At 35.9% G+C, this 15,088-nt stretch overlaps 1 protein-coding gene across 10 annotated transcripts in view; it reads left to right on the top strand.

The window, feature by feature from the left end:
- Window positions 1-15,088, top strand: part of KIF21A (kinesin family member 21A) — a 157,296-nt gene that overhangs the window by 78,194 nt on the left and 64,014 nt on the right. For all 10 annotated transcript variants that reach the window (XM_082665015.1, XM_082665023.1, XM_082665018.1 and 7 more), the window contains exons 2-10: window positions 1,769-1,991; window positions 2,122-2,304; window positions 3,682-3,831; window positions 5,212-5,346; window positions 5,844-6,011; window positions 7,888-8,003; window positions 12,843-13,038; window positions 13,447-13,636; window positions 14,229-14,292. In XM_082665015.1, coding sequence (XP_082521141.1) covers window positions 1,769-1,991; window positions 2,122-2,304; window positions 3,682-3,831; window positions 5,212-5,346; window positions 5,844-6,011; window positions 7,888-8,003; window positions 12,843-13,038; window positions 13,447-13,636; window positions 14,229-14,292 — 1,425 coding nt within the window. The remainder of the gene's footprint in view (window positions 1-1,768; window positions 1,992-2,121; window positions 2,305-3,681; window positions 3,832-5,211; window positions 5,347-5,843; window positions 6,012-7,887; window positions 8,004-12,842; window positions 13,039-13,446; window positions 13,637-14,228; window positions 14,293-15,088) is intronic.

Here is a 15,088-nt window from a genome sequence, read left to right as displayed (position 1 = left end):
TCATCACTCTTTCCGTAGTACCTAGCCAGCTCCACATTGATTATTGCATTCCATTAAAACAAATAAATGAAGTTGAAGACTTTGTGGAAGAAAAACATCATTATCACAGAAGAAGGGAAAATTGCATAAATAAATATATTCTTTACTTAACACTTCTTTGCTAGTACAGAATGCTGTTTCAGGTAACCAGGGTTACAGAAATTCAGTCGCTTCTCAGTATTGCCTTTCCTATCCTTCCATTGACCTTCCACCCTGAAGAACTGGCAAGGGTTAAAACTCGGGTGATCTGGACTTAGGCTTAGCTTTATCTCTAACAAATAGATGAACTTGTTCCACTTCTATAGATCTCTGTTTCTGTATCTCAGAAAATAAGATCCCTTTAAAATCCTTTCTATTTTCTCTCTGTACCATTTTATATTTTCCATTACTGGTTGTCTTTACTTTCTTCCCTAAACTGCTTCTCCTTCTCCATGGCAAATAGAAACCTCTAAAAAACCTAAGTACTGTTAAGTCAGTGACGTGTAAGTCTAGGATGGTCCTGCTTATGGAGTGAGTAGAATAGGGCCAGATTTTGCTTTGTTCTGTTAGTAACATATCACCATATTTACTTTCCTTCTTTGAAAAACAGGCCTTGAAATCAGGAAGATAAGGCAAAAGAGGAAGGTCCTAGAATCTGAAGTAGATGAGGGTTGGGTGTAGGGCAGGTATAGTGCTGTGGTCTTCCAAGTGGACAAAGGACACCCTAGGAGATGTAAATGATGATTCAGTGGTTTTGGAGAGAAAATATTAGAAGTTTTATTTGTTTTTATTTTTTTTAATTTTTTTTTTAAGCAGATGTTTGGGGTAGGAGTTTATTAATTCATTAATTTATTTTTGCTGTGTTGAGTCTTCGTTTCTGTGCGAGGGCTTTCTCTAGTTGTGGCAAGCGGGGGCCACTCTTCATCGCAGTGCACGGGCCTCTCACTATCGTGGCCTCTCTTGTCACGGAGCACAGGCTCCAGACGCACAGGCTTAGTAGTTGTGGTTCACCAGCCTAGTTGCTCCGCGGCATGTGGGATCCTCCGAGACCAGGGCTTGAACCCGTGTCCCCTGCATTAGCAGGCAGATTCTCAACCACTGCGCCACCAAGGAAACCCCTGTTTTTATTTTTAATTTCTTTATTTTCACAATTCTGCTTTTGTGTATGTCATAATATATGACAAATCAATATAGTACATGCATATATTTACAAATGAATATATATATTCATTCATATTGTATGTTGTGTGATTATGCTTAAACATGTTAAGCTAACAGAAGGTTATGGTCAAATAAGTTTGGGAACCATTAGTGAAGAGTTTGCAAAAAAGGTGAGTCAAGGGTATCAAGATAAATACCATGTACTTAATTTCTCATTTTTGGATATCATCCTGTCTGGAAATAAAGAGAAGAAATCTAAAATAAAGATAACAACAAATAGCATTTTGGTAGTTTAATTTATTTAACTGAGTCTTTTATAGAGTTGAGGAAAGGTATTCACCCACAAAAATATTTAATTTTAAGATTAATTTTACTCTTGTTCATGATTTTTTTGGGGGGATTAAGTAACTCATATTGAAATTGACAGTATAATTTAACTTATTTAAACTTTTCAACTCAAGGAGTAAGTACTAGATTACATTAGTGATTTTAAAAGATTTGCTAGGAATTTCAAAATCCTATTTCTTCAGTTTTTTTCCATTTATTTTGTCTTATTTTATTTTATTTTTTCCTGATTTTTTTCTCACAGAATAAGACCACAGCTTGCCAAAGAAAGGATTGAAGGTTGCCATATTTGTACATCTGTCACACCAGGAGAACCTCAGGTCTTCCTAGGCAAAGATAAAGCTTTCACTTTTGATTATGTGTTTGACATTGACTCCCAGCAAGAGCAGATCTACACTCAGTGTATAGAAAAACTAATTGAAGGTTGTTTTGAAGGATATAATGCTACAGTTTTTGCTTATGGACAAGTAAGTACCAAATTATTTTCATAGAAGCTGTAACTTTTCAGAAGTGTCAATTCAATTGCACTTTCACTTCTGTCACTTGAGATTATGTTATTAAGGTCAAGCATTCATTTTTCTCTGTTCTTTTATTCAGACTGGAGCTGGCAAAACATACACAATGGGAACAGGATTTGATGTTAACATCATTGAGGAAGAACAGGGTATTATTTCTCGTGCTGTTAAACACCTTTTCAAGAGTATCGAAGAAAAAAAACACACTTCCATTAAAAATGGACTTCCTCCTCCAGATTTTAAAGTGAATGCCCAATTCTTAGAGGTAATAGTCTAATTGTGTCATTAGTTTCCTTTAAATCTTATTCTTAAGACCATAGCCCTATGATTTTATACTCCCGCTTCCATTTTAGTGCTTGGCATATAGTGTTCAGTAAATGTTGACTAAATTAGCATTAGGTTATAGGCGATAGCAACAAGAGATAATAGGTTATAAGTATTCCTTACTTGTTGGCATTTAAGATTATAAACATTTGACCAGTGTCCACAGAGTAAAACAATTAATATTGTTTATTTCAGATTTTTTCTTTATCTGAGAATTACTGTTGTAATGTAGGCAGGCTCACAAAGTACTGGGAACACAGTGACTGAGACCAAAAGGGAGGGGGAGATTGTGAGGAATAATAGGATTGATGCTGTAGCACTAATCTGGTGGCAGAAGCTGGTATTCCTACAAGGATAGGCAGATGTTTTGATGCAATGTGCAAAGGTTGGGGCAGGTATGGATTTAGGGCAGTCTAGGCTGGTGGGAGGGACATACCAGTAAGAGGACATCTAGGATTTGAGCAATGTTACACTTGGGTGGACAGTGCCATTATAATTCTGTATACTTGGTCCAAAGAGTGTTCTAGTCTAATTGTAATCTCAATCACAAGAGCTAATCATTTTGATAATCGATGAAACATTTTATTCAGCATTATATAGCACAAAATAGAATACTTAATTCAAATTAACATCAGTTATCTTACTGCTGGTTTTAATGGACATTCCAATTTAGTAAAAACCAAGAATATAATTATGTGTTTCTACCAAAAGAAAGGTAACTAGTGATGGAAAAAGGAAAGAAACGGTGTCTTCAGTCTTCTCCTTCTCCCTCCAAATGTTATTAGGCATTGTGACTTTAAGCATATTGATAGAAAAATAGTTGTATGTATCCTCTTCTAAGGTGGTAGCACAATCTTGTCAGCCTCTATTGATACAGAAACTACATTGCTGACCTTGCAAAAATACTATTTATTTTTAGGTACACTAAGAAGGGTTGTAGGGCAAAAGAAAATATATTTTTAGTTCAAGTAGTAAAAATTATTAAGAACTTCCCTAAGCTTAGGATTTGTTTACATTTGATACATATTTTTTTAGTATTTGCTTGTATTTATATTTATATATCTCTTGCAAAGGATTAGTGGATGATTTTAGCTAGTCTTTAACTCATTAGTCACAATTAGGTCTTTTACTGTTCTTACTCTTGTAAAGAAATCTGGTATTTGTTTGTATTTGTGATCATTTTATGTTTTATTTTGAAGAAATATATGTATTTGGAAGAACTTTTAAGATATGTTTGAAAGATAACATGCAATATGTGTTATTACATCCATGAGGCAATTTCTGCTAACATTAAACTTATAATATTTCTTTTTGTTAGCTGTATAACGAAGAGGTTCTTGACTTATTTGATACCACTCGTGATATTGATGCAAAAAATAAAAAATCAAATATAAAGATTCATGAAGATTCAGCTGGAGGAATTTATACCGTGGGCGTCACAACACGTACAGTGATTACAGAATCCGAGGTGACATTTATGTTGTAGTTAAAATAGAGCGTGTTTGGGAAATTCCCTAGTGGTCCAGGGGTTAGGGCTCCACACTTCCACTGCAGAGGGCATGGGTTCCATCCCTTGTTGGGGAACTAAGATCCCGCAAGCTGCGCGGCACAGCCACAGGAAAAAAAATAGAGCGTGTTTGGCTTTATTTAATAGTCAGCTCTGCTGCTCATGATATTTGTATCCTTGAGTGTAACATGGAGTTAAAATCTTCTTCATTTTTTACCAGGATTTTATTATTAAAAATGTAACAGTTATGATAAAGTCAGTGCATTTATTGTAACATCAAAAGAATTTAAGGCATTGTATGTACAGTTTTCTTTCACACCTAGAAAAGAGGGTTAGATAATTTTAAGTGAAGGATGAGGCCACAGTCCTTTTGTACTTTTTGCTGTAACATACGTAGGCCTGTATCATGGCTCCTAAAGAGAGACTTAAGAAAAGTTACAATGGGGAGTTCCCTGCGAGGCCAGTGGTTAGGCCTCCACACTTTCACTGCCATGGCGCTGGGTTCAATTCCTGGTCAGGGAACAAAGATCCGCAAGCCACGTGGAGTGGCCAAAAAAAAAAAAGTTACAGGGCTTCCCTGGTGGCACAGTGGTTGAGGGTCCGCCTGCTGATGCAGGGGACGCGGGTTCATTCCCCGGTTCGGGAGGATCCCACGTGCCGTGGAGCGGCTGGGCCCGTGAGCCGTGGCCGCTGGGCCTGCACGTCCGGAGCCTGTGCCCCGCAGCGGGAGGGGCCACAGCAGTGAGAGGCCCGCGTACCGCAAAACAAAACAAAACAAAAAAAGTTACAAAAAATAAGATACAGAAGAGCCTGAGTAATTCCAGTTATTGCTTAGTTTGTTCCGAAGTGTTCTACTGTAATAGTTTTGAAATAGAAGCTGCAAATGTCAGCGAATGGCAAACGGTTGAATCTCAGTATTTTCTCCTATTAAAACAACAACAACAAAAAAAAAACTGTTATACTGAGAAATTCAGCTCAAAAAGTGCCTGTAAATAAAATAATAAGAGGGCTTCCCTGGTGGCGCAGTGGTTGAGAGTCCGCCTGCCGATGCAGGGGACACAGGTTCATGCCCCGGTCCGGGAAGATCCCACATGCCGCGGAGCGGCTAGGCCCGTGAGCCATGGCTGCTGAGCCTGCGCGTCTGGAGCCTGTGCTCCGCAACGGGAGAGGCCACAACAGTGAGAGGCCCGCGTACCGCAAAAAAGTAAGAAGAAGAAGAAGAAAATCTGTCTTTCACATCCTTTAATATGTTGGATTTTAACCAGTAGCTCAGATTTCTGATTATATGGACCTAGTCTAAGTATTGTTCAAGTAAAACCCCTCTTTCTTTCCCTTTTCTAGATGATGCAGTGTTTGAAGCTGGGTGCTTTATCCCGGACCACTGCTAGTACCCAAATGAATGTTCAGAGCTCTCGTTCACATGCCATTTTTACCATTCACTTGTGTCAAACCAGAATGTGTCCCCAAATAGATGCTGTGAGTTATTGGTTCTAATTTTTTAAGATTTCATATTTCATTTCTGTAAAATCCATGAAAATATTCAAAGAGAACATTTGTGCCAAGTTTAGTTTGTTTAATCATTCCTTTTCCAATTGAGATGTCCCTGATCTTGTTTAAGCTAAAGCTGGCCAACCATGTAATATTAAAAATTGAATATATATGTCTGCAATAGCCAGAAAGTGTGTTGTGGCCATATGGTAATGGATGTCATTACTTGGGACCCTTTGCTTTTGAGGGCTATATGCTACAAGTTTCTCTTCAACACAGGCAAAGCCTCAGTTGATAACAGTTAGGTTTTGACCTTCTTTGACCTAACTTTGTCTAAGCTTCTAATTGCAGCAGGCATTTTTGTACTTATATTTATTTGGCCACATGCCTATACTTGGCTATATGTATACTGAGGGCAAGGTGGGATTGAAGGATATTTAGTGTCATATTAATAAAATATTTTCAATTATCTTCCTCAATTGCAGGAAAGTGCAACTGATAATAAGGTGATTTCTGAATCATCACAGATGAATGAATTTGAAACTCTGACTGCAAAGTTCCATTTTGTTGATCTGGCAGGATCAGAAAGACTGAAGCGTACTGGAGCTACAGGCGAGAGGGCAAAAGAAGGCATTTCCATCAACTGTGGACTTGTAAGACTAAGACTAAGGCTTTGTGCTGAGAATATAACAGGGCTATTTTATTGTCCTTTTCCCTTTTGTAATACATAATACCCAAGTGGAAATCCTTCATTCACTGAGCTGAGAAATGACAGTTGCTGTAAACTTAGGAGTAATGCATTGAATTTTGATCTCCTCAGACTGTCAGCATTTTTCTCCTTTTCACATTGCAAATTTTCTTCATGTGTAAAAATTAGTTGGATTAAATTTTATGATGTGTGCATAAAATAATCTATGCATATATATAATAGAAATGATTTTAAAATTCTTCTCACAAACTTACTGTTTTAATATTAAACATTTTATGGGATGACTTTCAAAGTAGCTTTTTTGCTAACATTTTGTGATAGACTTTATTTTGGAAATTACAATCAAATGTTTTTTAGTAATGATTGTTTCAAAATGAGAACTTTTCTAGATTGTATTAGGAATTAACTTTAATACCATGCCATCTAGTGGTGTTTTTGATTGGAAAACACCTTGTGTTTGAGTTAGCCTAAAGCTTCTATTATATGGAAGAAAACGTTTTAGAACCAAATTTTTATGTAATTAATCTTTTCTTCCTATTGATTTCATTAAAAAGTTGGTTCTTTGTTCCTGCTTAAAAGTAACGGCATCCTAAATTTCTGTGATGCTGACAGCATCAGGACAGGTGTTTTCTGCTTTGCTTCCCTCCCTTTCTTCCTAGAGCAGGGGCTCCAAGCATATGGTCATTTTTTTATTTATTGCCCAATATTTACTTTTATATGATTGCAACCCTTCTGTGGGGGAATTATCAACTGAGACCGATTAGAGAGAGCCAGCCTTCCCAACTACCCATCTTGATGCTCCCACCATACAGTTGAACATGTGTTAAAAGGAGTGAGCGACCAGGATCCTCGACTTTGTGTATTGTTTTGAGTTTCTTAGGAGATAAAATCATGGTGGTATTTACATTTGTGCTGTCCGGAAAAGACAAAAGCCATTGCTCTGTTTTCCAGTTCAGGCTATTGAAGCATGTTCAGACACGTGGTAGAGGTTCATTCAGTGTGGCCAGTGGTTAAAACTGCAGACTCTGGAAAAGGGGGACTAAAACACAGTGTGATGCTGATGCACTCGCTGCAGGATCCATTGGCTCTAACAAAGACATGGTTTTGCATTACTGAAGGCGAGTGCGACCAGCATTTAGGAAAATGCTTATGCTGTAGGTGCTGGTTCAGTGACAGTAGGAAAAGCAGTAGGGGGTGGCAGGAGGAGTGACTAAATAGTTCCGTAATTTGACTTAGTTTTTTAAAATATTGGATGCTTAGCACATAGATTCATTGAATTTCTAAGTGCGGCTATACTTGCATTAGGAATGCCATGATCAGAGATATCATACTGATATTTTTATTGTGGTTAAAGGAAATTTTGTTTTCCCATGAGGAAGCTATAGTACAACAAGAAAGTTTATGCAACTGTTAAACTAGTGAACAATTTGTTTCTTCAATGAATTGAGGAGAAGAATTTGCAACATGAATTGGCAGTTTTGTGGGGTGTACAACATGATGCTCTGGTAATACTAGGACTGGTCAGAAGTCATCAATCTTATAACATTTCTATTTCTAAAGAAAATCTCTGCATAGAAGTTTAAGTATTTGTGAATTATGGGTATATATATGGCATTAAATTTTGAGTGGTGTCAGTTTTTAGTAGTTATGTGGAAAGCTCCAAGTTTACTTTATATTTGAAAATACAAATGTAAAACAAAACCAAACACAAATGTTTTCAATTCTGCCATGGCTTCATATTATTTTCTATAAGGTTTCATTATTTAAAAGTGTTATAATTAGGATATTTTTGTAATTTTTTTTCTCTCTCTTTCTTTTAGTTGGCACTTGGCAATGTAATAAGTGCATTGGGAGACAAGAGCAAGAGGGCCACGCATGTTCCCTATAGAGATTCTAAGCTGACAAGACTACTACAGGATTCTCTTGGGGGTAATAGGTATGCATAAGTGTTTATCCTCCATATTCCTGAATTTCAGTTATTCATTATTTTTAAAATAAGTTTGTAAAGTGATTTATAAGAACTGTTTTTACTGTAAAGCAAATTAATAGGATGAGGAACTAATAATTATTAAGTGCCTCAAATGTGTGAGTGCTTTTGCATGTTGTTATTTCACATATTTCTTATAACACCTCTTGAGGTAGGTGTTATTATTCCTATTTTATAGATAAGGAAATTGAAATCCAGAGAGGTTAAGTAATTTATTCAGTCACTTAGCTTATAAATGAAATCCTTGGCATGTGCTCTTTCTCTATACCATTGTTTCAGTTTTAAGTGCTTGGCACATAGTTGATGCCTAATAAAATTTTGTTGAAAAGTAAATGCTGTCTTCTAAGTAATTAAAAAGCAATTTAAATATTATTCATTTTCTTTACAAAGTCTCCTAAAAATTAAACATTTTTTTACATTTGAGAAAAAATTTAAAAATGTTAATTGAATGAAATATAGGGTGATTGATGGTTATTAAGTTTGCCAGAATCACTGATATTCCTCCTTTTCTGTACTTTGCATCATCCTGATATGTTTCATCAGCTAAATGTATTCTTTTGGTAATGCATTCCTTTTTATAAGCATCAGAATGTTGGCTTTAAAAATGGTAACTTTTTTGGCATTTAAATTCAATCATAGAACAGTTCAACAAGTTACACACAACTACAGTGAATCTATTTTACAGTGTTTTCAACGGTCTAACATGTTTACTGATGCTGTAAAATGATCATTAGGTGCTGTAAAATGATCATTAGATGCTGTAAAATTAAACTTGCAAACTTTCTTTTTGAACAACTATTATTCAAAGAATTTTGATAATGTTAAGTTTATTTAGGTCTGAAGTTGGATGGATTTAGAAATAAAGTTTTGTTTTATAGAATTCAAGAGTATCATTTTTATATTCCTTCTTTTCATATAATATTGCCATTGTCTTAACTCAGCTGTCTTCTAGCATATCTTTTGTATTGCTTCCACTGTTACATATTTCTTACTTCTGGTCTATATTTTCATTCTGACCTTCAATATCAATCTGGGTCTTATTATAACAGGACAAAAATTTTTGTTTTTTAAGCCAAATGTAAATTTTTAAAGTTTGCTAAATTGTAACCTTTTCCTGTGTTTATTTCTTAGCTTTATAATACAGCTTTGTCTTATAAACAAAGCAGAGATAGTAAACATCTTCCCTTTACAAGTGTCAATACTTTTGAATAATTCAGTACTTCTGAGAGTTTGCTTGCCCTGTAACAATCTAAGATATTTGCACTGTGGGTTTTGAATTCCTCTTGAGTTTTATCTAAGCTATAGCTAAAGAGTCTCAGATGTTCCTCACCCATTTCCTATCTAGTGGTAACACCTCCTATTCTCAGTGACCCTCAATTCCTGCTTAAAATTGTGAGATTGAACGCCTAGTTCAAAAGCATTAAACTTTGTATAAGCATTGGAAAACAAAATTCCTTCATGTTGTGATGTTTGTACAAATTTCTCTTAAAAGAAAAATTAAGTCAAAAGTATTTGTGGAAACAAGCTGCATATATTTATGTGTACAGTTTGGTGATTTTTTAAGAAACAAAGCTGGCTTTTATACATTTATAATGTTTAATGTAACATTTTAAAAAGTTTATAGCAAAAATATGGAAAAATACAGAAAATATAAAACATGATAAAAATCAACTGTATTTCTATTACTTGTAAGTAACTATTGTTAACATTGTGATGTATTTCCTCCCTAATGTGTAATATAATATGATATAACAATATATAAGATAAATAACTTTATTTATTTGTTTGTTTATTTTGGCCATACCGCATGGCTTGTGGGATCTCAGTTCCCCAACCAGGGACTGAACCCGGGCCACAGCAGTGAAAGTGCTGAATCCTAACTGTTAGACCACCAGGGAACTCCCTAATATATTTAAATTATATGGTTTCCTTTAAGATAGAGTTATGGTTTTATATAAAAATAAACAACTTTCATTAAAAATCTTTTTCATAAACATAACTTTTTTTTAAATAACTTTATTTATTTATTTTTGGCTGTGTTGGGTCTTCGTTTCTGTGCGAGGGCTTTCTCTAGTTGTGGCAAGCGGGGGCCACTCTTCATCGCGGTGCGCAGGGCTCTCACTGTCGCGGCCTCTCTTGCTGCACAGCACAGGCTCCAGATGTGCAGGCTAGTAGCCGTGGCTCACGGGCCCAGCCGCTGCGCAGCATCCTCCCGGACCAGGGCTCGAACATGGACCAGGGCTGGAACCCGTGTCCGCTGCATCGGCAGGCAGACTTTCAACCACTGCACCACCAGGGAAGCCCCATAACTGTTCTTGAAATTTGTATCATTTGGGTTTTAATATGTGACCTTTTTCCTATACAGTAGGTCTTAGCTCCTCTCATTCCTGATTTCACTATTCTTCTTAAGCACTTGATCCCAATACTTCTCAAAATATTTTTAGTAAGGGAGAGTTCTCCTCCTTCCCACTTCCCAGTTGTAGTGGGTTGATATTGAACATGACTATACTCAGCTTGTCCCATTATGTGAGTTTGAAAATACTTGAACTGGTCTATACTGTATTCAGTGAAATGAGTTCATTGATTACAGCAAGCTCAAATGTTGTAAAAGTTGCCAAAATGCTTACTGTCAATTTCTATACTTGTCATGAATCTTCCAGACTGGCACTGGACTGGGGATAACATTTTGAGTAGTCCTATCCTCTAATCAGTATCCATAATCATCACTCTCACTGGATTACCTTATCTTCTTCATCAACAGAGATGCATGAATTATCTTAACTTCTGACTTCAAATAAATAAATATAATATACGCATGACATACAAACAATTATTAGGGATCTAATATGTTCTAAGTAACACAAACAAATAGTAATGACCTAATATGTTCCAAATACTGTGTTGTACAAAGTAGTCTGATGAATAAAAAATATTTGATGATCCTTGTCCTCTAGGAGTTTAGTATCTAAGAGTTTGGATCTATAAAATTTCAATATAATCATAATCAACAAAAAAGAGGTATGCAAAGGGTATGAGGAAGCAGAGAGAAAGGAGTACAGCCAAACTCAGTGTTGGATTCTTGGACTAGATGATCTCTGAGTTGAATCTTGAATAATAGTAAAAGTAAGGGTAAATAAGGATGAGCAAGAGTTCACAAAGGAATAAAGATAGGTGGAATGGGACCCCTTTTAAAAGGGTTGCTATGAAGGGCATTATGCTAAGTGAAATAAGTTAGACAGAGAAAGACAAATACTGTATGATATCACTTGTATGTGGAATCTAAAAAATACAACAAACTGTGAATATAACAAAAAAGAAGCAGACTCACAGGTATAGAGAACAAACTAGTGATTACCAGTGGTGGGGAGGGGCAATATAGAGGTGGGGGAGTGGGAGGTACAAACCGTTGGATGTAAGATAGGCTCAAGGATATATTGTACAACATGAGGAATATAGCCAATATTTTGTAATAACTGTAAATGGAAAGTAACCTTTAAAAATTGTGTAAAAATTTAAAAAATTAAAAAAAATGAGACATTACTACACATCTAAAATGAGTAAAAATAAAGCTTGACAATACTAAAAAAAAATAAGAAGAAGAAAATAAAAGTGTTACTATGAGTGCCGTGTTGAGATTATTGGGAGAAGGCAGGAGTGGAAGCAGGAAGCTAGGAGGCTATAGATTAGAATTGATAGGTATAAATTTCCTACCAGGGTGGGTAAATTAGCTCCTTAACTGTTAGTGTGCAAGTGCCCATTAGACTCTCCACATCTTTTTCATTGACAGAAATAGCTTAGGCATAATAAGCATTTTATTATCCTATTCTTTGGTTGGTAAAGCATTCATCATGACGATAAAATAATATTTCCCAGTTTTCCTATGTAATCTAGCCAGAAACTCTGGAACTTTGACCACCCAATCACAAATGACGTTTCATATTGTGAAACATATGGGTATACTAAATACTTTTTTTGATCAGGTGATAGGATTTTGTGTAAAACTTTTTGCTGAAATAAAAAATCAGGATGCAAGTGATTAAATAAAAAGAAAAAATTTAAATCCTAAAATAGGGACTTCCCTGGGGGCACAGTGGTTAAGAATCCGCCTGCCAGTGCAGAGGACACAGGTTAAAGCCCTTGTCCGGGAAGATCCCACATGCTGTGGAGCAACTACCCATGTGCCACAACTACTGAGCCTGCGTGCTACAACTACGGAAGCCCTTATGCCTAGAGCCCGTGCTCTGCAACAAGAGAAGCCACCGCAATGAGAAGCCTGTGCACGAATGGAAGAGTAGCCCCCGGCTCGGCACAACTAGAGAAAGCCTGTGCACAGCAACGAAGAACCAAAGCAGCCAAAAATAAATAAAAGTTAAAAAAAAAAATCCTGAAATATTAAGTAGATAATGAAAGCAATGATTTTTGAATTTCAACATGTCATATTATAGATAGATTAAATTTTAGAATTATTCTGTGTATATTGCTTCAAAAAATTTTTTAAAGAGGTGAGAAATATATGCACTTGTATTATGAGTATATGGTATTATGAGTCAAAAAAGTATAATATAAATTAATTTTCCCCAATTTTAGCCAAGCAAACAAAATCTTTTTCCTTAAGATAGTCTTAAAGCATTGGGGCTTATAAATTTGCTTTTATTTTTAAGTTAGTAATGTCAATCTTTTGGTATCTCGAAGGAGAGAGATTATTCAAAAGGCGGGAATTTTAAAATGATTATTTCAGTGTTTTATTTGCTTTTATCTGTAAACCTAATTATTTTTTGTAACTTTCAGCCAAACAATCATGATAGCATGTGTCAGCCCTTCAGACAGAGATTTTATGGAAACTTTAAATACCCTGAAATATGCCAATCGAGCTAGAAATATCAAGAACAAGGTGATGGTCAATCAGGACAGAGCTAGTCAGCAGATCAATGCGCTCCGTAGTGAGATCACACGACTTCAGATGGAGCTGATGGAGTACAAAACAGTAAGCTAATGGTTTTGACTTTGCATTTTGTGATACATTTTGTGTACACAGTGATACCTTTTTGTGATGGCTTGCACATATATGTTTCTGGAGTCTCTTTGTCATAGTGGTGGCATCTTTCCTTTTGGAGGTAGAATTCTCTAGTTTTATGTGTGGGTAGCCTTTAATAATGTTCAGTCTAACAACCTGACCAGCCTCTTGTTTCAAAATACTTCCTTCCCAGTCAGATTCTTTAGTGACAAATGCTCAAAGGAGAGATGTAGTAGAGGGAAAAGGATCTCTTGCCTTGAGGCTGTTAAGACAAAAGTGCTCTTGGTTGTAGAATTGCATAATCCTGCAGTATCCTTTAACAAAACTCTTGTGTATTTAAAACTTCTCAATCAATAGGGAAATATTTTTCTTTTCTAGGGTAAAAGAATAATCGACGAGGAGGGTGTGGAAAGCATCAATGATATGTTTCATGAGAATGCTATGCTACAGACTGAAAATAACAACCTGCGTGTAAGAATTAAAGCCATGCAAGAGACGGTTGATGTATTGAGGACCAGAATCACACAGCTTGTTAGTGATCAGGCCAACCAAGTTCTTGCCAGAGCAGGTATGTATGTAGGGTGGGATGAGTGAGGGATTACTTTTGGAGAGCAGGAAATATTCTTCATATTTGTTAACTCTGTGGAATATTTGAAGTGAAAAAGTCAATCTCTGTGTATACAATCTGTGATTTTAAGTTAATACTTAATTTGTAAATAATACATTCTTACAGAAACAAAATATGCCCTATGCTTCATCATATTATCTTACTTTCTGCTCATGTAATTAAGGGCAGGAAATTTGCTGTTTAAATTATGTTTCAAAGCATTATTGTTTGTTTCTATAACTTTGTTTTTTCTCTAATTCTGTTCTGTTGAATTTTAAAGGAAATTCTTTTTTTAGTTAATTTTTATTGGAGTATAGTTGATTTACAATGTTACTTTCTGCTGTACAGCAAAGTGAATCAGTTATACATATACATATATTCACTCTTTTTTAGGTTCTTGTCCCATATAGGTCATTACAGAGTATTGAGTAGAGTTCCCTGTGCTATACAGTAGGTTCTTAGTAGTTATCTATTTTTATATATAGTAGTGTGTGTATGTCAGTCCCAATCTCCCAATTTATCCCTCTCCCCCTTTCCTTATTTTATCCTGCAGGTGAAGGGAATGAGGAGATTAGTAATATGATTCACAATTATATTAAAGAAATTGAAGATCTCAGGTACAGTTCACGTTCTGTAATATATAATGCACGTATTTTGGGTTTTGCAGTGAAGTATTATTGCTATTTTTGGGGCTTATTTTGTAGTAACTATTCACAGTGATATTTCAGCCCTTTGGTCAGGTTAACTTTAGGGGAATAGGTACTTGCCTATAACGGAACATATGGGAACATAACGTCACAAACTACTTTCCTCTTCCCACATTATCTTCCTGGGTTATCCTCCTGCTCTTGTTGTTATACCCTTAATTGGAAGCTTACCTAACCTCATATAACAACAGGCATAATTGGTATAGATGAAGTTACCTCCCTGTGCCTCTTCACCCACCATTTGGGAATGGTCAACATCAATAAGTCATCTCTAATTTTTAAAATCTCCCATTACTCCTGTTCCCTTATACTTCTTCAGCTATTCTATATGTGTGAGTCATTGCATCCCTACCAATTTGCCTGCCTCTGTGGTATATACAAAGGCTCATTCATCACCCACATTTCACACACATATTGCAAATACTCACAGTATGCCAAGCATCATGCCATGGACTGAACAAGTATGACATAAACAAAGAGTTCACAGTCTAGGTGGGTCAACTTACATAAATAGTCACATGTAGTAAATGGAATGACAGAAATCAGTAAATAGAACACCCATGCCAGGTGTGGGAATGTGGAGGGGACCACTGAGCACAGACTGGAAGAATTGGGGTCAGAAAGTAGATCAAGGACACTAATCATTTCTATAATATTTTCAGGTTCCATGGTTTGCCCTGATGGCTGAGCTGCTTTCTCTTTAAGT

This window comes from Grampus griseus (genome assembly GCF_964374135.1).
Source record: "Grampus griseus genome assembly, chromosome: 11".
Lineage (NCBI taxonomy): Eukaryota > Metazoa > Chordata > Mammalia > Artiodactyla > Delphinidae > Grampus > Grampus griseus.
The sequence above is the reverse complement of the archived record's forward strand: the minus strand, read 5'-3'. Positions and strand labels throughout refer to the sequence as shown.